The following is a 26,308-nucleotide window of genomic DNA, read 5'->3' as shown; positions in this document are numbered from 1 at the left end:
TAATCGTCTTAAAATATTTTGAGCGGGAATGGGTAATGGGTTATTTAGACGAAACGTACCCACAATATATGTAAAACGAACCTAAGACTATTTTGAAACGTACCTAGTACGTAAAAGGGATTAAACGGGGGGCGGGTATCCTAAAACGGTACGGGAAAGGGTTAATTGAACAATTTTATTTTTTTTGCTGTGTTAATTGAACAATTGATTATTTGATTGATTGTTAAAGTTAGGTGTTTGCCTGTTTGTATGACAATGTTGGCAATTTTGTTGTTTCGTACACTTTCCCTCGTTACTTTTCCTAATACCCTTTCCCTTGTGACAATTTTAGCTGTTGAATTACATTAGTTCGAGCTAGGACAATCATCATTTTTCAAAATTATTAGCGAATAAGTGCTCATTTGGCCATTCGTTGTTTCTGCAGCTATAGTTGGTGATACTAATGACATGGATATTTCAACAAATCCAGAAGAAGATATATTATTGCTTACTAATTGTCCAGATCAATTATTAGTGAATTATGTGCCATTAGTGAATGATGTGCCAGGTAAATCATTTAGTTTTATTTATTGCATTTTGTTAGTGTGAAGCAAGACGGTTTATAAGTAATTGTTGTTAATTTGAGTCTTCCAGTTGCCCTAAGTTGTTGCTAGTAGTGAGATTCACGGAGTGCCTCATTGTTCAGAAGAGCTTAAACCATTTGTTGGAATGAAATTTGAGAATTTGGAGCAAGGGTTGGATTTCTACAAAGCATATGCCAAAGCTTGTGGCTTTAGTCCGAGATTGGATTCAAGTAAAATCATTCAAGGAGTTACTACACATAAGAGCTGTGTGTGTAACAAAGAAGGTAATAGGCAGCATGGTGGGCAAAAAGGAGGAGGGCAATAACAAGAGTTGGGTGTCCCGCCAAGATTAAGTTTAAGAGACTTCCTCTTTGGTGAGTATGAGGTGTATGAATTTATCGAGGTGCACTCACATGCAATGGTAACTCCAGCCACAATGATTCACTTAAAGTCATTTAGGAAGCTCAACCTTGTGCATAAGAAAATGATAATGGATAACTCACGTGTTAACCAGGGGCCTGTGAAGACATTTCGAATGTTTAAAGAGTACGTTAGGGGATATAAAAACGTAGGGGCTTCCTTAGAAGATTTTAAGAATTTTTCAAGGAATGTAAAGAAATACATCAAAGAATATGATGCGGAAATGTTGATAGAGGGCTTCATGCAAAAAAGAGCTAGGTGTCCCTCATTTTACTTTGATTTTGATGTTGATGACAACAAAAGACTCACTAAGGTTTTCCTAGGCTGATCCAATTGCAATTAAGAACTATGCACTCTTTGGTGATTCTGTGTCTTTTGACACCACATTCGATTTTAATGAATACCGTATGGTGTTTTGTCCTTTTACGGGGGTTGACAACCATAAAAAATGTGTCACTTTTGCGGCTGGTTTGATAATGCGGGAGAATGAAGAGTCTTTTACCTGGCTTTTTGACAATTTTATGAAGGCAATGGGTGGGTGTTATCCTACTACTCGATTCTTGACCAATGTCCGGTATTAAAGCGGGGTTAAAAATGTGTTTTCAGCAACACAACACACAGTTATTCTCAGTATGTGGCATATCATGAAAAAATTGCACGACAAAGTTGGTTCAACCATTTACAAAGACACGGACTTTCTAAAAGAAATAAGTTATATTGTTTGGAATGAAGATATTGAGCCAACTGAATTTGAGTCGAGCTTGTGTTCAATTATGGAAAAACATGATTTGTCGGAAATGAGTGGTGAAATCCATGTTTGAGGACCGCAAATTATGGATTCCTGCATATTTTTGGGACACTTATATGGGTGGGCTTCGAGGACAACTTCAAGGTCGAATCGAGAATAGTTTCTTCGGCAACTTCACCAACCCCAACCTATCACTTGTTCGATTTTGGATGCGCTTTCGATCAAAGAATGGATGCTCAACGCTGGAAGCATTCTAAATTAACTGCTGATTCTAAAAACTCCTCTCCTATATTATCAACTCCCCTTTCTATAGAAAAGAAATGTGCTGAATTTTACACACCACCTGTGTTTTATGATTTTCAAGAAGAGTTGAAAGGTGCATGCTACTCTTGTAATGAGGCCAACAAAAGCACGAAAGAAAGGGACGTGGAGCGTTTATTTGTTATGGATCGTGAGAGCAAGAAAGTCTATGAAGTCGATGTTGATGGGAAAACTTTAGTGTGTTCATGCAAGAGGTTTCAGAGATTTGGGATACTTTGTAGACATTGTGTATGGGTGTTGCATAATAAGAGGTTTGATGAAATACCTTCTGAATATCTATTGCCGAGGTGGAGCAATTATGCAACATTTCGTCCTATCTTTATGTTGTAATATGTGTCCTCCGACAATAATGCGATCATGACTGTTGATCATGATGATCACATGTTTAAATCTCATTATAAAGAATACAATTGGGAAGTAATATTGTTACTGTCAACTGGTCAACATATATCGGTAATGATTGGTCGACTAGAGTTTGACATTACTTGTCGTCGACGGTGGTGATCAGTTGACCCCTAGGTCATACCTATAGGGCAACACTCTTAATTGATTATTTAATTAATCGTATAATGTTACGAGTTAATTAAATTATTTGAAAATTGACGGACGATTTTGGAAGTAAAATTTACGTATCATATTGAAATGTGATTAAATAAGATACTGATCGAGTAATTGAATCGTATCATTACTCGGATGAAATAATTGTTTAAGGTAACAATTGAATTTGAATGAATTATTATAAATACAATATGTTGTGATTTATAAATGGTAAAATATTTTGGTACAAGTAATTATGATATTATTTGAGTCGATTTTGTATGTGACGTATTTTTATTAATACGTTGATTTTTAATTTGTTAAAAATACATAACAAATTTATGTAACATGGGACATGTGACATATTGACAATTGACAAAAATTAATATGGACTCCATATTATGATTGTACCGAAATTAAAGAGGTATTAGGTTAATATTGTGTTGTTTAATTTATTGGTAAACACAATGATTACCTAATTGTCTAGCCATGCAACCCTATTAAACATTGTTAAGAGCAACAATTGCATGCATTGGCTCACCCAAAAGCCCCCTTCCACCCGGTTTTGAGAAGAGAAAACCATCATGGTTTTCTCATATTTTTACCTAATAATATACAAAATGTTGTGTATCATTATTCATTCTAACACTCATCCAAAATATAATTCTAGAGAGAAAAATAATTCTCCTCTTCTTCTCTCTACAAAACCGAAATATTCAAAGTGTTACATAATATTTTGGTTCAATTTTCTTCAAATTAATATTGTACTAGTTCCTATAATATTAATTTTATTAAGAGAAAGCCTTGGGTATTAAGCTTAGGGAGAGATTCTATACTTGGATCTTGGTTCTTCCATTTAAGGATAGCACAAGAACAAGAGAGAAAGGTGATCTCTCTTGTGCCCACAAAACCGAAACATCCAATGTAAGAACATGATTTCTCCTCTATTTTGCTCTTTTGTTTGCATGCATAAAATCCATATTTAATTTTATGAAAAATTAAATTAAATCATATATGAATATGTAAGTATATAGATCTACTTTTCCTTCAATCGGTATCAAGAGCCAAGGTTGTTTGCATGCAAATCGGTTAAAAGTTTTTCCGAGTTATAAGAATAACAAATAAAACTTGTAAAATTTGTGTTATTATGATATATCACGAAATTAATTCATGCATGTTAATATTTCTGGTCCTAAAATGTTTTAGGATATTTTGGTTAATTTTACGGATTTTTATTGTTCATATTATACAATGATGGCATTTAAATATGATTTTATGAGTAAAAATGTCATTTTCGGTCTAAAATTAGCTATACTTCGAATTTTCCATTGATTTTTGGATATGTTGTCACATATATTATTTTGAGATAACCTGTAAAATTTCATAATTTTTGGACTTGTTATGCTCGAAAAATGGATTTTTCATTATTAAATTCGGATTTAGGTGAAAATCAGGTTAATATGAGTTAAATTTCGAATCTGGTCATAGAAAATTAATATGTTGTCACATGCAATTTTACAAGATGTGTGTAAAATAATTGGCTATAAAGAAGTCTTTTTGCATGATTTATGGATTTTTGAAGAAAAATAGCATAAATAGTGACATTATTAGTGAAAAATTAATAAAACATAATCTATGACTTAGGAAAAACGTCTAATGTTGCATTTTATTATCTTTTTCAGATCTAAAATTGAAAAGTTTATGAATATAATTTTTCCCATGTTTTTATGATTATTTTATTAAAAATCGATAAACCGCAACATTGTTTTTCCGGAAAAATTTCGAAATTTTTAACCTAAGATTTTGAACATTATGAGTGTCATGGTATTTTTCCAGAATGTTCATAAGTTTAAATTTCAAATTTTGAATTTATTTGAAATTTTGTGATTTATTTGAAGTTTATAGCTTATTTTTGTAATTTTTGGTCCATTAATGAACAATTTTATATATATGGGTTAATTATGGTCAAATTATTAGTGAAGACTAAATTTTGAGTCCTAAAAGGTTAGGGTAATTAACTTATTCATAAATATGAATTTATGTATTTTTGTGATTATAAAATGTTGAAATCACGCAAATCCGTAAAAACCGAGTAATATACGATATTGGCTAATTAAAGGCGATTTAGCATAAAATTGAGCATGTTCATACATATTATAATGCTGAATTTTTCTTTATGATTGTCATAATTTTAATTTATGTAATTTTTGAATTATGTAATTTTACTTAGTATGGCCTTAGATTTAATTGGTATTTCCCGAAATGTATGGGAATATCGATTCGGTTGTAATTTTATTGTGATCTCGTATCACCGTTTTGTAATTTAATAGATTTATTTTATTTTAGTTACAAATGTATAATAGGAAATTATGTAATTTATTATGTAATTTTATTTATCTCGGAGTTCCCAAAGACGGATTTCTTCAAGAATGGCGATACATAAAGACGGTGTTACCTCGAGATGCGTGCCACAACCGAAGTTCAAGGGACCAATGGAGTTGGTTTCCGAATATGTAATAGTTAAATAGTTTTTCTATTTTAGGAAAGGCCATACTAGGATTTATTTATTTTTTTATGCTTGCATTTTATTTTATGTCGCATGCATCGCTAAATCGCCATAACTAAAACATGCATCATCATCTTTTTATCGAGTTTATCGACCGTGTCAATTAGAATTATCGTAGTTCACCGCTTTAGTTCACTTAAAACGTGATAGATAATAAATTGACATGACCTCTCGCTAAAACAATCAATTGTGACATAGCCTTACCAAATAGTAGAAACCATGAAAACCTATTTCGCGAGGGAGTGCACTCGGCCCTACCGGGGTACAAACCTTGTTACGTAGGGGAAGTGGGTGATGAATGTTAATCCACCGAATTCGTATTGATAAGGGATGAATCGGCCCTACCGTGCCCAAGTTGATATGGATTTGGATCATGGACACATTTATTCGAAATTTGGATTGAACTCAACAAAAGTTTTTGATAAGGGATGTATCGGCCCTATCGTGCCCTTGTCGAATGTGTTTTGGGCTAAAGATAATTGTTAATGTAATATTATCAACCAAGAGTTCTAAAAGTAGAATCGATTAAATGTTAATCCACCGAGTTATATTGATAAAGGATGAATCGGCCCTACCGTGCCTAAGTCGATATGAATTTGGGTCTTGGAATCATTTATCTAGTTGGGTAGAGGTCACTAGAAAAATGCATAAAACTTGTTTAAATCATACATTTTTACGAGTATTATTAAAACGACATTTGTTTTACTCCTTATATTTTGTTTTGTAGACCACTTCTTTTTCATAACAAATGGCAACACCAACACCAACTCCTAACGCCACACCTCTCGCTAGTTCGTCATGGCTCCGATCCTTTATGGATCGATGTAAACTTGAAAAGAATGGGTCAAATTTCTCCGATTGGGACGCCCAACTCAAATTAGCCGCCGAAGGTGACGACAAGCTTCGTTACCTTACCGAGGCCTCTCCACCCGAACCCTCCACTAGGTCCACCGCGGCCACTAGGGAAGCATATGAGGCTTACCAAAAGGAGTCCGCCGCAATGAAAAATGTCTTAATATTTGCGATGGAGGCGGACCTCCAAAGGAGAGCCTTTAAAATGGGCAATGCTAATGAGATTTACTCCAAAATTGTGACCATGTTTTCACAAGCTCCGCGGATCGTCCAATATGAGGCGGCCGCGGCATTCTTTGATCTCGACTTCAAAGAGGGCCAAAAGGTTAGCCCTCATGTGCTCAAACTTATGGAGCTTGTCGAGACCTTGAAAATTCAAAAGGTTGAAATCCCCAAAGAACTCATTGTAGATAGGATTCTGCACTCCTTGTCCAAAGTCAAAGCATATGTTCAATTCCGGGTGAATTTTAACATGCAAGACAAGGATGTGTCTCTTGAGGAGTTGCACAAGTTACTTGTGCAAGCCGAGAGGGACATGGGGTTAAATGTGAACCCTCCCAAGGATGTGCTTAACATAAGCACTAAGAGTAAGGGGAAGTTCAAGAAGAATGGGAGAAAGGGCAAGAAGCAAGCTCCCACATTCACCAAAACTAAGACTTGTGAAGCTAGCACCTCAAAGATCAAGAAGGGTCCTCTTGATAAATGCCATTATTGTAATGGTATGGGACATTGAAAAAGAAATTGTTCCAAATACCTTGGTGACATTAAGGCTGGAAAGATCACTCCAGTAGGTAAATGACTATCCTTCTTTTATGTTTCTAATTCAACTATGGTATTATGATGCAAAGTTATGATAATGTATCTCCCTTTTTATTGTAAATAGGGCCTCCACCAAGCAAAGACAAGGGAAAGGAAAAACAAGCATGAGAAACCATGGAGAAGCTATGGATAGCTTTTATGGAGCTTTGCTTTTCATTGTCTTATTTTAAATTATGTTTTGGAGTTTTAGAACTTTAAGTTTCCGTGTTCGACATGGAAAGGTATTTTGGATAATGATTTGTATTTTGGATAATGGTGACTTGGTTTGCAACCCAAGTCACCCGTTTTATCATTTATCCTTTTATGTTCTAAAATTCATCTTTAAATGCTTGCACTATGAAACATAAGATTATTCACTTAAAGTGATCTAATAGACAAATATAATGACGGGTTTCATTATATGTCCACATGCTTAAGGCTTGTGTATGATCATTTATAAAGCGTTTTTGAGTCTATGAACACTCTTAAAGGATTCTCAATCACCAAGTACACATATGAAATCAATAACTATTAGTCTATCTATGAGATAGTTCTCCTTATACTTCAACATCATTAATTTGTGTCTCATATGCTATCTTTGAACCTATAGTGTATTTATTCTAAAGATAGAGTGGGAGAAAAATGAGGACACAACACACAAGGCAAGATAAAATTGTGTACTTGTGTAAATAAAGATCTACGCAAGAGAGAATGATTTGAATAAAGGTATATTTATTTACATAATATGCCGAATAGATGAGATCTATAGTCTCAAGTTAGTTCTATATGACTAAAGAGACCAAGTGAAGTAATCATAAGAGTATATTCTCAAGATAACTACACGAGGAGACCAAAAGAAAGTTTTGGAAGAAAAATGACTAATGTGAAGTCTTAACAAGTTTTTGACTAAGTTTATGAAACATTTGACCAATAGTTTCAACCTTGAGATTTACTTAAGAGCCTAAATGAATCATGGTAACATACTAGTTATGATCGAGTTGCAAAGATTGATATACCGATATCTTCAATGACCAAAGTTTTAACCACGCAAATGTCATTGCTTAACCTCATTATGAAATGGTTAAACCTCCTTCCAAAAGGGTATTTGCGAAGGACGTATTCTAGATATTATTTATATTGGAATAATGACATTGCTACACATCGTTATGACATGAGTGTGTTGGAGATTTAAAAATCTCTTTCCATAAGGTTAAGATGAGACCACTTCAAAATAGGTATTTTGAAAGGATATGATGAGAACATATATGGTTTTATCCTAATAACTTGGCAGTGCAATTTATATTTCAATTCTTGATTGAGAAGTCAAATTCGAAATGTGTGAAATTGAGTGGGAGTTTAGAAATTATCATGTGAAGACATGGAATTTAGTGGGAGCTATCATCCTTGAATGTATAAAACTCATTACTCATTAAGGAATGACGAGCTAATATCTTCTTCACAATGAAGTATTTGAGTTTTCAATTCTGGATGAACATGGACTATGATGAATCCAATTACATTGAGAGGTATTGGATTTGTATTAAGATATACTCATTGTATCAACATACACATAAGTTATTCATATGAATAAAAATGGGATTACCATTAGCAGTCATGGTAGTTCATTGAACCTAAGAACGGTTGGTCTCATGATCATTAGCTACTAATGTTTCCGCCATTAGAATAATCATGTACATGTCCAATTATGAATCATATGCATAAGAGCATGACGATTGATTGGTAAGCCATAATAGAAACGTCATGAATTCTCGAGTGGAATCCGATGAGCGACTTCAGTGTTTGATGGAATGCTCTATTGTGTGTCAAGAGGTTGCACATATTATAGAAAATCCGAACACATATAAGGATTTATGAAAATCCCAAATCTTTCAAGCCTAGAAAGAGAAATAAGAAGTTTTGGAAAGATGCTTAGTTGAATAAGAGGTTATTCAAAACTAATCTTTCCTAGTTAAGCTAGGACTTATGAGAAGTGCTAGGCTAATAATCTTGACAAATTGTTACAAGACTCTACAAAACATATACCTAGTACATTGTGTGTGGATGGAGTACTTAATCAGTACAAGTTATATCATTCATCACAAATTCGTTCGTTATGTGATAATCGATAAGAAAGTTCTTTCAAGATAAAGAACCAAAACCGAGGTCGGGAACCTTGATGTGTACTTGGTGAAGTTCATGCTATGAGAGAGAACATGAACGTAAAGGAAAATGCAAGTGCAAGAGGTTTGAACACATGGACACATAGCATGTTAAACTTCTATTGCAATCAATAAGTGTTTACACTTACGATATACATCACAAGGTTGTAATATGATATTGACTACCCAAGTGTGATGTCGACATTTATCGTTTGAGTTATTATTAACTCACCTTGTACATTGTTATATCCAAACGGGTTGTAGAGACAATTGAACCCCGTTAAAGTGAACATGGATTAACATTGTATTTGCCCATAGTTACTTGTATGAGGTGACTTCTCGAAGTGACTAGAGTGTGATGCGATTGATGGCAAGTTCAAGTGCCATAGAGTCATGTGAGATGACTAGTCGATCACATAGGCAGACTGTTAGGAACATTTTGTCGGGCCTAATGACCGCTTATAGAGTTCTGGAAATTTATATAGCCTGGTCGTGGCGAGAGCTACTATAGTATTCAAATGAGTCAATTCTTTTGACTAAAGACTATTCACCTAATATGGCACGATTTTGATTAACTTTGATTTATGTTACTACGACCTTCGTAAATGGGGTCAAATGGGCATATTTTGGGTTATGATGGTTGTGGCTAGTCGAAGGGAATGAGTGCGATAGGAATTGTCCACCCCTAGTCAGGGTTATAACAATATCTCAGGGCCACTCGAGGAGTAATGAACTGGAAATGCGTGGCCACGCTCGGAAAGTATCTATGATAGATAAGTCTGGTCAATCAGTTATTCTCCAGATCGAGGAAACCACTCTCGATATGATCACTTGCAAGTACGACCTGAAAGACACCTTGCATTGAGTGGGAGATAGTAATAGGACAAGAGAATTGGTGACGCACACTTGTCGAGGACAAGTGGGATATTGTTGGAATATGTGTCCTCCGACAATAATTCGATCACGACTGTTGATCATGATGATCACATGTTTAAATCTCATTATAAAGAATACAATTGGGAAGTAATATTGTTACTGTCAACTGGTCAACATATATTGGTAATGATTGGCTGACTAGAGTTTGACATTACTGTCGTGCGACGGTGGTGATCGATTGACCCCCTAGGTCATACCTATTGGGCAACACTCTTAATTGATTATTTAATTAATCGTATAATGTTACGAGTTAATTAAATTATTTGAAAATTGACGGACGATTTTGGAAGTAAAATTTACGTATCATATTGAAATGTGATTAAATAAGATACGGTATGAGTAATTGAATCGTATCATTAGTCGGATGAAATAATTGTTTAAGGTAACAATTGAATTTGAATGAATTATTATAAATACAATCTGTTGTGATTTATAAATGGTAAAATATTTTGGTACAAGTAATTATGATATTACTGAGTCGATTTTGTATGTGACGTATTTTTATTAATACGTTGATTTTTAATTTGTTAAAAATACATAACAAATTTATGTAACATGGGACATGTGACATATTGACAATTGACAAAAATTAATATGGACTCCATATTATGATTGTACCGAAATTAAAGAGGTATTAGGTTAATATTGTGTTGTTTAATTTATTAGTAAACACAATGATTACCTAATTGTCTAGCCATGCAACCCTATTAAACATTGTTAAGAGCAACAATTACATGCATTGGCTCACCCAAAAGCCCCCCTTCCACCCGGTTTTTGAAAAGAGAAAACCATCATGGTTTTCTCATATTTTTACCTAATAATATACAAAATGTTGTGTATCATTATTCATTCTAACACTCATCCAAAATATAATTCTAGAGAGAAAAATAATTCTCCTCTTCTTCTCTCTACAAAACCGAATTATTCAAAGTGTTACATAATATTTTGGTTCAATTTTCTTCAAATTAATATTGTACTAGTTCCTATAATATTAATTTTATTAAGAGAAAGCCTTGGGTATTAAGCTTAGGGAGAGATCCTATACTTGGATCTTGGTTCTTCCATTTAAGGATAGCACAAGAACAAGAGAGAAAGGTGATCTCTCTTGTGCCCACAAAACCGAAACATCCAATGTAAGAACATGATTTCTCCTCTATTTTGCTCTTTTGTTTGCATGCATAAAATCCATATTTAATTTTATGACAAATTAAATTAAATCATATATGAATATGTAAGTATATAGATCTACTTTTCCTTCACTTTAATGTTGTAGGGACGTCCTTAGAAGCTGATTGTGCGTCAATTGACACAAGACAAAACACTATCAGTGAATTATGGTCAGGGGTGTTCACTGCAGTGTCACTTGTGGAGGATGATGAGGAGAAGGAGAAAGAGTTACTCGAATTGCTTCAGAGTTTCAATGAGAAGTTGTTGATTTCAAGTAGTGGTGGGAAATCAAAAAGCAAGAAAACTCAAATCGAGACGCTTCTTGGGTCTAAAATCCCTACTAAAGCTCATATTCTTCCTCCAAATCAAGCAAAAAATAAGGGATCTGGTAGAAGGATGACTTCTGAAAAAGAAAAGGCAATGGAGGAGCACGCTAAGCCTCTTAGAAAATGTCGTGCTTGTGGGGAAATGGCACGCCATGATAGTAGAAATTGCCCGAGTCAACTTCCTAACAAGTAATCTCATAATCATAATCAGGTACTTTATTTGCTTGTTTTTTTTAAATTTACATATTAGTGGAAGAGGGCATATATACAAAGTATTAATGATATTTTACATGATTTGATGATGTAGGTATTGTCAATGAAACGGTTGTGGATTGGGATGCGCAGCAATTGTAGCCAGAAGGGTGTAACGCAGACGACTACAATGGATATTGTATTTTGTTGATGTTAGCTGTTGGCGTATGTTTTGACCTCTATTAGTTATGTTTGAATTTGAATTAGTATTCTCATTTTCGGTGGATAAATTGTTCCATTGCCTACGATGCCAGCTTCTGAGTTAGTTTGTCTTGTTTAGGGACCTTGATATTATATTTTGTTACTGTCCAAATGTAGGAGGAAGCTTTAATTTGAATGGATATTGTATTTTGTAAATGTTAGCTGTTGGCGTGTGTTGTCACGTCTATTAGTTACGTTTCAATTTGAATCATTATTCTCATTTTCGGTGGATAAATTGTTCCATTGCCTAAGATGCCAGCTTTTGAGTTGTTAATTTAAAGTCGTTACTTAACGTACCTGGGTTATTTAGACGAAACGTACCCACAATATATGTAAAACGAACCCAAGACTATTTCGAAACGTAACTAGTATGTAAAAGGGTTTTGGAGATATTGGCTCTTTTTGGCTTTAGTTTAGAAGTATCTGCTTATGTTAGAAGTGTGTTTTGGAAGTTGAAATTGATGTATTCACCTGGACGACAAACTGCCGTTTGGAAGTGTGTTTTGGAAGTATCTGCTTAGGTAATTTATTTTCTTCTTTTTAAGTCGTATTAATTGATGCCCAGTTTTTGTGACGGGATGTCATTTGGGGATTAATTTAGAACTGCCGTTTTCCTCGACATTGTTTTCGATTGTTTAAGCATCCTATTATAGGGTTTTGTCCGGATCTGAATTATTGGTGAAATCGAAAGACCGTAACAGTGAAGAGCGTACCAAACATCGTATAATTCTGATTTGTGCTTTTGAACAGTTAATCTTAGTTAGTATAGTATTTCAATCTTTGCTTCGTTCATTTCATTTTTAGGTAATGATATTTTCCCACTACTACAACGCGGACCGCTAACGCGGAAACCCTTTCCCTTGTTATCGGGAATGGGTTATTTAGACAAAACGTACCCACAATATATGTAAACCGAACCTAAGACTATTTCGAAACGTACCTAGTACGTAAAAGGGATTAAACGGGGGGCGGGTATCCTAAAACGGGACGGGAAAGGGTTGGATTAGGCGTCCCGCTAACGCGGGTCCGCCTAATTCAACCCTAAACCCTTTCCCTTGTTATCGAAACGGGAACCGTAAACTGAGCCGTAAAAGGAAATGGGTTATTTAGACGAAACGTACCCACAATATATGTAAAACGAACCTAAGACTATTTCGAAACGTACCTAGTACGTAAAAGGGATTAAACGGGGGGCGGGTATCCTAAAACGGGACGGGAAAGGGTTTAGGGTTGGATTAGGCGGACCGCTAACGCGGGTCCGCCTAATCCAACCCTAAACCCTTTCCCTTGTAATCGAAACGGGAACCGTAAACTGAGCCCTAAAAGGGGAAGGGTGAACCCCTTTCCGAGGGGATCGGGTATCCTAAAACGGGACGGGAAAGGGTTTAGGGTTGGATTAGGCGTCCCGCTAACGCGGGTCCGCCTAATCCAACCCTAAACCCTTTCCCTTGTTATCGAAACGGGAACCGTAAACTGAACCCTAAAAGGGGAAGGGTGAACCCCTTTCCGAGGGGACCGGATATCCTAAAAAAGGACGGGAAAGGGTTTAGGGTTGGATTAGGCGGACCGCTAACGCGGGTCCGCCTAATCCAACCCTAAACCCTTTCCCTTGTTATCGGGAATGGGTTATTTAGACGAAACGTACCCACAATATATGTAAAACGAACCTAAGACTATTTTGAAACGTACCTAGTACGTAAAAGGGTTTAAACGGGAGGTGGGTACCCTAAAACGGGACGGGAAAGGGTTTAGGGTTGGATTAGGTGGACCGCTAACGCGGGTCCGCCTAATCCAACCCTAAACCCTTTCCCTTGTTATCGAAACGGGAACCGTAAACTGAGCCCTAAAAGGGGAAGGGTGAACCCCTTTCCGAGGGGACCGGGTATCCTAAAACGGGACGGGAAAGGGTTTAGGGTTGGATTAGGCGGACCGCTAACGCGGGTCCGCCTAATCCAACCATAAACCCTTTCCCTTGTTATCGGGAATGGGTTATTTAGACGAAACGTACCCACAATATATGTAAAACGAACCTAAGACTATTTCGAAACGTACCTAGTACGTAAAAGGGTTTAAACGGGGGCGGGTATCCTAAAACGGGACGGGAAAGGGTTTAGGGTTGGATTAGGCGGACCGCAACGCGGTCCGCCTAATCCAACCCGAAACCCTTTCCTTGTAATCGAAACGGAACCGTAAACTGAGCCCTAAAAGGGGAAGGGTGAACCCCTTTCCGAGTGGACCGGGTATCCTAAAACGAGACGGGAAAGGGTTTAGGGTTGGATTACGCGGTCCGCCTAATCCAACCCTAAACCCTTTCCTTGTTATCGAAAAGGGAACCGTAAATCGAACTCTAAAAGGGAAGGGTGAACCCCTTTCCGAGGGGACCGGGTATCCTAAACGGGACGGGGAAAAGGTTTAGGGTTGGATTAGGTGGACCGCTAACGCGGGTCCACCTAATCAACCCTAAACCCTTTCCTTTGTTATCGGAATGGGTTATTTAGACGAAACGTACCCACAATATATGTAAAACGAACCTAAGACTATTTCGAAACGTACCTAGTACGTAAAAGGGTTTAAACGGGAGGCGGGTACCCTAAAACGGGACGGGAAAGGGTTTAGGGTTGGATTAGGCGGACCGCTAACGCGGGTCCGCCTAATCCAACCATAAACCCTTTCCCTTGTTATCGAAACGGGAACCGTAAACTAAGCCCTAAAAGGGGAAGGGTGAACCCCTTTCCGAGGGGACCTGGTATCCTAAAACGGGACGGGAAAGGGTTTAGGGTTGGATTACGCGGGTACGCCTAATCCAACCCTAAACCCTTTCCCTTGTTATCGAAACGGGAAACGTAAACTGAACCCTAAAAGGGGAAGGGTGAACCCCTTTCCGAGGGGACCGGGTATCCTAAAACGGGTTGGGAAAGGGTTTAGGGTTGAATTAGGCGGACCGCTAACGCGGGTCCGCCTAATCCAACCCTAAACCCTAACGCGGGTCCGCCTAATCCAACCCTAAACCCTTTACCTTGTTATCGGGAATGGGTTATTTAGACGAAACGTACCCACAATATATGTAAAATGAACCTAAGACTATTTCGAAACGTACCTAGTACGTAAAAGGGTTTAAACGGGGGGCGGGTATCCTAAAACGGGACGGGAAAGGGTTTAGGGTTGGATTAGGCGGACCGCTAACGCGGGTCCGCCTAATCCAACCCTAAACCCTTTCCCTTGTTATCGAAACGGAACCGTAAACCGAGCCCCTAAAAGGGGAAGGGTGAACCCCTTTCCGAGTGGACCGGGTATCCTAAAACGAGACGGGAAAGGGTTTAGGGTTGGATTACGCGGGTCCGCCTAATCCAACCCTAAACCCTTTACCTTGTTATCGAAAAGGGAACCGTAAACTGAACTCTAAAAAGGGAAGGGTGAACCCCTTTCCGAGGGGACCGGGTATCCTAAAACGGGATGGGAAAGGGTTTAGGGTTGGATTAGGTGGACCGCTAACGCGGGTCCGCCTAATCCAACCCTAAACCCTTTCCCTTGTTATCGAAACGGGAACCGTAAACTGAGCCCTAAAAGGGGAAGGGTGAACCCCTTTTCGAGGGGACCGGGTATCCTAAACGGGACGGGAAAGGGTTTAGGGTTGGATTAGGCGGACCTAACGCGGGTCCGCCTAATCAACCATAAACCCTTTCCTTGTTATCGAATGGGTTATTTAGACGAAACGTACCCACAATATATGTAAAACGAACCTAAGACTATTTCGAAACGTACCTAGTACGTAAAAAGGTTTAAACGGGGGGCGGGTACCCTAAAACGGGACGGGAAAGGGTTTAGGGTTGGATTAGGCGGACCGCTAACGCGGGTCCGCCTAATCCAACCCTAAACCCTTTCCCTTGTAATCGAAACGGGAACCGTAAACTGAGCCCTAAAAGGGGAAGGGTGAACCCCTTTCCGAGTGGACCGGGTATCCTAAAACGAGACGGGAAAGGGTTTAGGGTTGGATTACGCGGGTCCGCCTAATCCAACCCTAAACCCTTTCCCTTGTTATCGAAAAGGGAACCGTAAACTGAACTCTAAAAGGGGAAGGGTGAACCCCTTTCCGAGGGGACCGGGTATCCTAAAACGGGACGGGAAAAGGTTTAGGGTTGGATTAGGCGGACCGCTAACGCGGGTCCGCCTAATCCAACCCTAAACCCTTTCCCTTGTTATCGGGAATGGGTTATTTAGACGAAACGTACCCACAATATATGTAAAACGAACCTAAGACTATTTCGAAACGTACCTAGTACGTAAAAGGGTTTAAACGGGAGGCGGGTACCCTAAAACGGGACGGGAAAGGGTTTAGGTTTGGATTAGGCGGACCGCTAACGCGGGTCCGCCTAATCCAACCATAAACCCTTTCCCTTGTTATCGAAACGGGAACCGTAAACTAAGCCCTAAAAGGGGAAGGGTGAACCCCTTTCCGAGGGGACCTGGTATCCTAAAACGGGACGGGAAAGGGTTTAGGGTTGGATTACGCGGTACGCCTAATCCAACCCTAAACCCTTTCCTTGTTATCGAAACGGAAACGTAAACCAACCCTAAAAGGGGAAGGGTGAACCCCTTTCCGAGGGGACCGGGTATCCTAAAACGGGTTGGGAAAGGGTTTAGGGTTGAATTAGGCGGACCGCTAACGCGGGTCCGCCTAATCCAACCCTAAACCCTAACGCGGGTCCGCCTAATCCAACCCTAAACCCTTTACCTTGTTATCGGGAATGGGTTATTTAGACGAAACGTACCCACAATATATGTAAAATGAACCTAAGACTATTTCGAAACGTATCTAGTACGTAAAAGGGTTTAAACGGGGGGCAGGTATCCTAAAACGGGACGGGAAAGGGTTTAGGGTTGGATTAGGCGGACCGCTAACACGGGTCCGCCTAATCCAACCCTAAACCCTTTCCCTTGTTATCGAAACGGGAACCGTAAACTGAACCCTAAAAGGGGAAGGGTGAACCCCTTTCCGAGGGGACCGGGTATCCTAAAACGGGACGGGAAAGGGTTTAGGGTTGGATTAGGCGTGCGGGACGCCTAATCCAACCCTAAACCCTTTCCCTTGTTATCGAAACGGGAACCGTAAACTGAACCCTAAAAGGGGAAGAGTGAACCCCTTTCCGAGGGGACCGGGTATCCTAAAACGGGACGGGAAAGGGTTTAGGGTTGGATTAGGCGGACCGCTAACGCGGGTCCGCCTAATCCAACTCTAAACCCTTTCCCTTGTTATCGAAACGGAACCGTAAACCGAGCCCTATAAGGGGAAGGGTGAACCCCTTTTCGAGGGGACCGGGTATCCTAAACGGGACGGGAAAGGGTTTAGGGTTGGATTAGGCGGACCGCTAACGCGGGTCCGCCTAATCCAACCCTAAACCCTTTCCCTTGTTATCAGAACGGGAACCGTAAACCGAGCCCTAAAAGGGGAAGGGTGAACCCCTTTCCGAGGGGACCGGGTATCCTAAAACGGGACGGGGAAAGGTTTAGGGTTGGATTAGGCGGACGCGGGTCCGCCTAATCCAACCCTAAACCCTTTCCCTTGTTATCGGGAATGGGTTATTTAGACGAAACGTACCCACATTATATGTAAAACGAAACTAAGACTATTTCGAAACGTATCTAGTACGTAAAAGGGTTTAAACGGGGGCGGGTATCCTAAAACGGGACGGGAAAGGGTTTAGGGTTGGATTAGGCGTCCCGCTAACACGGGTCTGCCTAATCCAACCCTAAACCCTTTCCCTTGTTATCGAAACGGGAACCGTAAACTGAGCCCTAAAAGGGGAAGGGTGAAACCCTTTCCGAGGGCACCGGGTATCCTAAAACGGGACGGGAAAGGGTTTAGGGTTGGATTAGGCGGACCGCTGACGCGGGTCCGCCTAATCCAACCCTAAACCGTTTCCCTTGTTATCGGGAATGAGTTATTTAGACGAAACGTACCCACAATATATGTAAAACGAACCTAAGACTATTTTGAAATGTACCTAGTACGTAAAAGGGATTAAACGGGGGGCGGGTATCCTAAAACGGGACGGGAAAGGATTTAGGGTTGGATTAGGCGGACCGCTAACGCGGGTCCGCCTAATCCAACCCTAAACCCTTTCCCTTATTATCGGAAATGGGTTATTTAGACAAGACGTATCTACAATATATTTAAAATGAACCTAAGACTATTTCGGAACGTACCTAGTAGCTAAAGACGTATCTAGTGCGTAAAATTCTCCTTAAAGTGGAACGAGAAAGGGTTTAGGGTTTTGATTAGGCCGCTCGCTACGGGTAAAATAAAATTTCATCTATGTTTTTTTTCGGAGAAGCTCAAAGTTCATGAAGAAAGAAAAAAACGAGACCGCAACCAAACAAGGAATTCCGTCAACATAACTTTGACAAGTTTTTACAAAGCGTACAGGCCGAAAGCGCGCCATTCTAATTGGACATACAAAGGAATCATAATACTAGTTTGGGAATGAAGTCATATATGACACATCTAGAAGGCCAAAACCAAGTCATATTTCAACCAAGTCATAGTTTAAAAACATTGACATCAAACATATGAACCAGTCATAAATGAGGAGGAAAACTTGGCAACATTAAAGACATCAAAAATTAAAGAAACTATAACAAAGCTTTGACAAATTTCTTCCGTCCATCTCATATGAAGACATGAATTTGTTATTTTAACATTCATCAAACGCAACATTGAAATTCAACCTAACTTGAAGACCTGCATAAAAATCAAATCATAAGAAAAGTGTCTAAATGGGTGCCATAGTGTTATGAGGCTATGTCAATTAAAATGAGGACTATTAAATATGTACACTTATCAAAATGTTACCTTTGCTGTATTCTTGTCCCATTTTAAAAGTTCAAGCATAATATACCGTCGATAAGCAGCCATATCCTAGGGAAAAAAAAATAGATTAGCTTCAATTTCATATAGAATGTTACAAAAGATGTAACATTGAATTAATTTAATTCAAACCTTGTAGTGGTTTTTGTTTTTTCAATAAAGTCTCATCGTTATTACAAAAGAACTTAATAACAAACAATCCACAGTCATGCCTGCGCAAAAACATAAAATTAGATCTTATAGTGATGTGAATAAATTTTGCTATGGAAAAAAAAATAATGTAGTTGGAAACTAACAAATTGTCTTGCTGAGGGACAGTGAAATTGACAGTTGTAAACAAGACCATCTGACTAAGGTGTCCATATCCAGGTTGGTTGGCGAGAACATTTGCAACATTGTAGACCTGACATGATAATGGTCTCAAGAGCGCTGCAAGTTAATCTAATAATTAAAAAAGCTGCTAAGTAAGAAAAAACTTACAATCTCTTCCACATATTCATTTCGCTCTCGAAGCTGTGTAGTTGATGCTCTTGGCTTAAGTGAATCTAATATATAATTTTCCCTTTTCTTTATATTAGAGAGTAAAGCATACCAATGATCACCATCTTTATTACCAATTGTCCAAAACACCTGCAACATAAATTAATGGATGTCACATAACATGTGACACTGAATATATACAATTCATAACCATTGTCCAAACCCGATTACCTTATCAATAGTGCTTCCATTAGCAGGCATATAGTGCATCTTAAGATAGGGGCAGCGAATGCAATTCTTTGTTTCTGAATCAACCTTAACACCCTGCCATTTTTTTTGCAGAAAAAGCTATGTTAGATACTACTAACTACTATCAACTTTAACACCCAGCCATTGTAAGACACACTGATTTATCACCTTGACTGTTACGGGCAAGTAAAGAATATTTGGCTTATTCAATGTCCACATCACTTCAACTGCATCAATAACCTACAAATATATATAGTTTCAAAATGTCTAGGTTACACAAAATGTCGAGATAAATGAACCTGGGTCCCTTAAGACTTGAACAAAAGTAAACTATGAATAAATATGAGGAGTCCTTACAGTGTCTATTAACCATTTGCCCGCACCGAAAGTTCTTAATTCTTTTCGAGTGACATTAATCCACTCTGTGTTAACTAGAATCTCAAACAAGTATCGGACAGGTTCAAGTTCAATGTCAGTGTATGTATAAAATATTGATGTTAATAAAATCAGTAGTAAAAAAATAAAAATATGATAGTAAATTGAGAGCTTACGGTATACTTCTGCGGTTGTTGAAAACTAGATTGAGAAGCTCATCGTCAGTGTATGGAAATGGAGGCTGTGTTCTATTCAATTTTTTCTTACTGAAATGCAAATGAATAAAATGAGCATAGATTAAAAAAAACCTGGTACAACTGTCAAGTATAAAATTAGTATAGGCAATACAATATATATGTATTATTACCTGACACGTGAACAGAGAGCATGGGCATCAAATAGAATTTTGTCTTTGAAGCGATTTTCAGTGAAAGTTACTATTTGGTAGCAAACCCTTGCACCGAAAATTTTGAGCTGCTGCTTCTACAAAATACAACAGAACATCCAATAATTTGGCATTCAAGCTTGGGATTTGGTAGTAAACACTTTATCTACTGGTAAAGTTAATATAACACTTTTAGCAATGAACTTACGATGTAGATCACTGAATTATCTTTTTATCACCTTTGTAGGTCTCTAATAAGCGGAGCAGTAAATCCCACTATCACTTCATCAAGAACACCAATAATCGATTTAGGAACTTCCTCAAGTGTATGCCCATATACATTCTCGATAGTAGGCATTTTCTTTCTCAAGTACTTAGTCACATACTTCCTCTGCCAACCAAGATTTAGAAAAACAGTGTTGATTGCCACTTAACATTACTAATTATCGCATACGCATTTGATAACATTGAAACACATATCGCATATTCAATATGATCCGCATAGTCCAGGGAATGCTTCTCCATATGGTGTAAGACTTCTAACTTTTGTTTGGGGAAATTAAAACAAAACACAAATTGTCGCTTGTAGTTGTATGGAACAAAAATCAAGATAGAAAAAAGTCATAACATTTAGCTACAACAAATATCACATGTCAATAATTAACATAGTCATTAATAAAGACTCACAAGAGCCGCTCCTGCAAAATCATCAAAATCTCTTCTAGTCTGAAAACATTTAGAGAAGTCTCTAATTATATGCAAGACGAATAATTTTAATAACATAAGAAATAACAATAAGAAGTAAAAGACTGAAATGACACTTACGGTACACATTCTGAGAGGCATATAGAACCTTGACAATGATTCACGTGATTTTGATTTTTCACTCGATTCAACATGTGACACCACATACATGTAACCGTCTCGAGCAGTCTCTCACCGGAGAGTATAGTCTTCAAATCTGCCCGAGTAAGTGAATGGATGGCGTTTTTGAAAAGAATTTCACTGCAAGGGTAAATAGAAAATTTAGTAGAAGTGTATGTACAAGATCAAAATAAAGTATCTAACCCGACTAGTTACAAGTCGCATACCCGTCATCAAACGACTCCCCAAAAACATACTCCAATACTTCTTTTTCGGACTGATTCAAGTCCCCCATGACACTAACATTCCTCTCAGTAGAAAAGGTGATCTAAACACCTCAGGCAAGCACTCTACTCCTCTTATGTGGCAGAATTTCAGGTGGTGGAAATGCAGGAGACGAAGGAATAATCGGCTCTCGCTCTGGTGATAAGGAAGAGACATGTGACACACAAAGAGGTGATCCAAGAGGGGGCACTTGTGGTGATCTTTCACATGGAGGTGATTGTAGAGAGTCACCTTGTTGCGACTCTGAACTGATTAGTTTAAAAGAAGGTGGCGTAATAATAGGAGGTGACGGAAAAGAAGGGGGTGTAAACCTTGGAGGTGGTGTAAACCGTCGTGATATAGATGCTTGCTTCTCAAAGTTCAGTGGCTCAAGTTCCTGAGACTCCGAGTCCACTAAAATGACAGGAGACATCTTTGAGGTGGCAGGTACACTTAAAGGCTCCTTTCTTACCTCACTTACAGTCTCTTTTGGTACCTCACTTAGAGTCTCCTTTGTTACCTCACTTACAAGCTCCTTGGTTTCACTAACGGGGCGTTTACCCAAAGCAATTTCAAGTTTCACAAGGGCTGCCCATAACTCGTCTTCGCTTGAGAATTTGCGCTTAGCAAATTCACTACGTGGATCAGAAGCAAGATCTTCAATCCCTCCGGCCATGTTGCATTCATCAGTGTCATTTTCAATCCCCTTTCCATTTACAGAAGCCGTTCTAGCTCCATGATTGACTTCATCTTTGCTTGGCTGAGACGATTAATAGCCTTGACCCAATGCTTATGCCATGGACGCCATCTGACGCACAAGATCACAATCGGGCCGCTCTATTTTAGCTTCAGACAGGACATCCAAGAATGTATTATAAGCAACAGCAAACCCGTTTGCAGCTTCCGCTAACTTCTTAACAATATAGCTTCCCTTCTTCAGCTTATCTATCGTCTCAGGTGCTTGATCAGAAGATCCAGCAGGTGGGTCCATAGGCTCTTGGACAGAAGGCCCAACTGTGGTGTGTGATAGGTTAGGATTGCTCTCTCCATCAACAGTAGGCTTTACTATACGAGGTTGAACAACTCCCCTCCCAAACCCTGCCGGATGCTCATCTTTCAGCCGTTTTAAAATAGCATTTTTGGACCATGAAGTCAATGTCGGGAAGACTCGTGGAATCTTGTCATACTTGAATTTAACTCTATCCAGATAGATGAAAACCAGAACCATGACTGGACCTCCAAAATTAGATGTGTCACAATTGGTGCGGTTCCAAGAATCTACACTGTTAATTAGGTGCTTGAGTGTAAACCCACACCAGTTCAAAGATTGAACACAAGAAAGATCCTTAAGACACTTCAAAATTCGAAGGCTTGCATGAATACCTTTAACACCCGTTAAAAATGTTGAGACAATAAAAACTATGAAGTTCCTTTTAAAGTCATCTCCACCTTCTTTTTGGGTAATCAGCAAATCAAATAGTTCGATGTCGTTACTTTTGTGTGGCTATCGATGAACCGCTTCAACCAAGCACGTTTTAGTTTCAAAACTCCTCATTCGGGTCATTTAAGCTGGCTATTTCTACTTCATGGGACCCATGGGAATACCCGTAGCTAGGTGAATATCTTCTTCGGTAATCACAAGTTTTTCATCCATAAGAGATGTTGAACACGTGTTGAAGTTGGAAACCAACCAATAAGATAAATACCCGGGTACCATGTCAGTGTTAAGCAGTAATAGGCCACCAAAACCCATTGACTGGATATCTGACTTTTGTTTATCACTCATATGTTGCTTGATAAATGTTAAAAGCAATTTTGGTGACATTCTGGTCCTCAAAAATACACCAAGAACATCATTTCTGTCTCCCTCCCCAATGGCAATAGCAGTCCGAGCAGGAGATCGTTTGGATGATATTGGAACTAGAGTAGACTTACTTGTACTTGCACGGGCTTTCGAACCGCTCTACTGTAATTGCTTCAAGTCGTTCATATATAAAGGAACATGTCACAACGATGATTTCATGTTATGGTAAAGACTGACTAGCAGAAAATGGAAATGCTAAGAAACTAACCTTCAGGTAGAACCATAATGGAAGCATGATCTCTTTTTCTTTTCCTAGCAGGAGAGCCCTTCGTCTTGCTTGGACTTGGACTAGGATCACTTATCGCCTTTTTCTTCATTTCTTGAACCAGGAAAAACCAATTTAGAGGAAACTCTACCAAAGAACTTGTAAGAGAAAACTAAGCTAGCAGGAAATCAAAATCTGCGAATACAAGCATAGATAAATGCAACAAAATTTGTGTATGTAACGAAATTAGAGCATTCACAAATGCAACGAAATTTGAGTATGTACAAGCATAGATAAATGTATCTAGCATGAAAAGGACAAATGAAGCTACCACGGGAAGCACAAACTAAGCTATCATCAAATCAAAATCAGGAAAACGGGTTCAAATCAAAATTTACGAAACCCTAACTTTCAGAATTGGAATTGTTTAGTAAACCGGAGTGTTTCGAATACAAATTGGTAACTAAATAAGAAATAAAAGTGTGAATTGAAGCTTACCTTTAATTATAATGGAGCCGTAACTATGGAAGTTGATGAATTGCGGAAGAGACGAAGAGTAAGTAGACGAAAGTTGGAGATGAAATGATACTCTTGGTCAGAGCACGACATGCGACGGTCGTCTGGAAGGTCGGATGGTCGGTGGCAATGGCGGTGGCAGTGGCGGTGGCGGTGGAAAGAGACGAAACTCAGGTGGTATTGAGTGAATAAATGTGTCGGGGGTGTTGGTGTTACTGTTGTAAGAATTGGGTGGTAATTAAATGAGTGTTTTAATATTGGTTCGCACGGTTCGTATCGTAAGATGGTTCGCACGAGAATCTGATTCTATATATATATATATATATATATATATATATATATCAATCAATCCATTATTTAATTTTTCTTTCCCACTCATGGAGGCCACCCTTCGTGGCTGGGTGCCGGAGTTGGAGCAGCTGCATGCAGATATTGCATCTGCTTTACGAGACCTCCAAATAGCAAAGGAGGAGAGGATCATTCTCATGGAAGAGAATGCCTTCCTAAAATCCGTTCTAAGTAGTAGTTTAGTATAGTTTTTTTATTTTATTTTATTTTGTATATCAATTAACTAAGTTTATGAATATTAAATGTGGATTTGTTTTACTATCCTCTTCATCATCTTCTTTGTTTTATTTTCTTTTATTTGATTTGTTTTACTAATAAATGTAGAAAAATTAATCGGATAATTAGAGAAATAACAAGAACAATGACGGAGAAAAACACACACAAAAATAATTAGAGAAAGAACAATAATAACGGAAATGACAAAACCTAAAACCATTAAGAGATAGATATATACCTGATAATTAGAGAAAGAACAGTGATAGAGACGATGAGAAAGAGACGACGACGACAACAGTGACGGAGATGACAGAGCGACGGCGAGGGAGAGTTTTGACGGTGAGGGAGAGTGTGTTTGTGTTTGTGTTTGTGTTTGTGTTTGTGTTTGTGTTTGTGTTTGTGTTTGTGTTTGTGTTTGTGTTTGTGTTTGTGTTTGTGTTTGTGTTTGTTTGTTTGTGTTTGTGGTCTGTGTTTGTGTACGTTTTGTGTCATGTTTGTATACATGTTTGTATACGTATACGTGTTTGTGTACGTATGCACGTATACGTATACATGTTTGTGTATACATGTTTGTGTCTGTGTTTGTGTCTGTGTCTGTGTACATGTTTTGTGTTCGTATTCGTATGCGTATGCGTATGCGTATGCGTATGGTTCGTATGCGTATCGTGGTTCGCGTATGCGTATGCGTATGCGTATGCGGTATGCGTATGCGTATGCGTATGCGTATTCGTGGTTCGTATGCGTATGTGTATGTGTGTGTGTACGTATCGTGTGTGTGTACGTGTTCGTGTGTGTGTGTCTGTGTTTGTGTTTGTGTTTGTGTTTGTGTTTGTGTTTGTGTTTGTGTTTGTGTTTGTGTTTGTGTTTGTGTTTGTGTTTGTGTTTGTGTTTGTGTTTGTGTTTGTGTGGTATTGTGGTGTTTGTTTTTGTTTTTGTTTTTCTATACACTGAAAGTATTGACAACGGTTTTGTATATTATAAACCGTTGTCATTACTAATAACAACGGTTTTCACAAATTAACCGTTGTTATTATTTTTCACTGATTTGCGCCAAAATAATGTAATCCAATTAACAACGTTATTATATATTATTACGTGTTAAACCGTTATTATTTTATGAATGACAAAGGTTATTATTTATATAACCATTGTTATAAGTAATTACAACGGTTCTGTTTCTGGTAACCGTTGTTATTAATTTTCACTGAATTCCGCGAAAATAAAATAATAAAGTTAACAACGTTATTACCAATTCGCGATAATATGCGTTGTTAAAAGGCCGTTGTTATTGCCTATATTTATAGTAGTGTTATAACCTTTACTACCCATTTTTTTACCTAACCCCATCCTCCTCTTTCTCACTCTTTCTTATCTCATCTTTTCATCTGAGAAGATCCTTATTCACCATGTCCAGTAGGAGCTCAAATTCCTCAAGTGCTACCATATGCTTTTATTTAATTTCTGTCGCGATGCGTATTTGTAGAAAGGAACAAAATTCAAGGAGACGATTTTTGGCCTGCAAAATTTATAACCCCGACACCAACATAAGTGGTTGCAAATTTTTTGATTGGGTAGAAGAAAATAGTGCGGGTTGGAGGAAGAAAATTATTAACTCATTGTTAAAAGAAAACAAAAGCTTGAAGAGGGAAATATTTAAAATTTAATCACGACTGGATGTTAAAGAGAAATAGAATGAGGAGAATGCAAGACTCTTGAATTGGAGGTGATCAAACTTATAATTTAAAGTATATATTTTAAAGAAATCAAACATAGTAACCAACATAAAGGGAAAAAAAAAACTCAGTTGAATAACTCATTTTCGAGATTCAAT

General features: G+C 38.2%; 1 protein-coding gene across 1 annotated transcript; it reads left to right on the top strand.

Moving 5' to 3' along the window:
- The first annotated feature begins 1,959 nt into the window (after positions 1–1,959).
- Positions 1,960–11,586, top strand: LOC141617617 (uncharacterized). Its single transcript, XM_074434793.1, has 2 exons — positions 1,960–2,269; positions 11,174–11,586. The coding sequence occupies exons 1-2, from the start codon at positions 1,960–1,962 to the stop codon at positions 11,584–11,586; spliced, it is 723 nt and encodes a 240-aa protein (XP_074290894.1).
- The last annotated feature ends 14,722 nt before the right edge of the window (positions 11,587–26,308 follow it).

The sequence above is a fragment of the Silene latifolia genome, chromosome X, assembly GCF_048544455.1.
Source record: "Silene latifolia isolate original U9 population chromosome X, ASM4854445v1, whole genome shotgun sequence".
Classification (NCBI taxonomy): Eukaryota; Viridiplantae; Streptophyta; class Magnoliopsida; order Caryophyllales; family Caryophyllaceae; genus Silene; species Silene latifolia.
Note: the sequence above shows the minus strand (reverse complement) of the source record. Positions and strands in the feature narration are given on the sequence as shown.

What these genes read in the sequence shown, in the direction of transcription:
- LOC141617617 (XM_074434793.1), top strand. Translation starts at nt 1,960, where the DNA reads ATGGATGCTCAACGCTGGAAGCATTCTAAATTAACTGCTGATTCTAAA. An exon ending in TCAGAGATTTGGGATACTTT is followed by an intron (nt 2,270 to 11,173) that starts GTAGACATTGTG and finishes TTAATGTTGTAG; the next exon opens with GGACGTCCTTAGAAGCTGAT.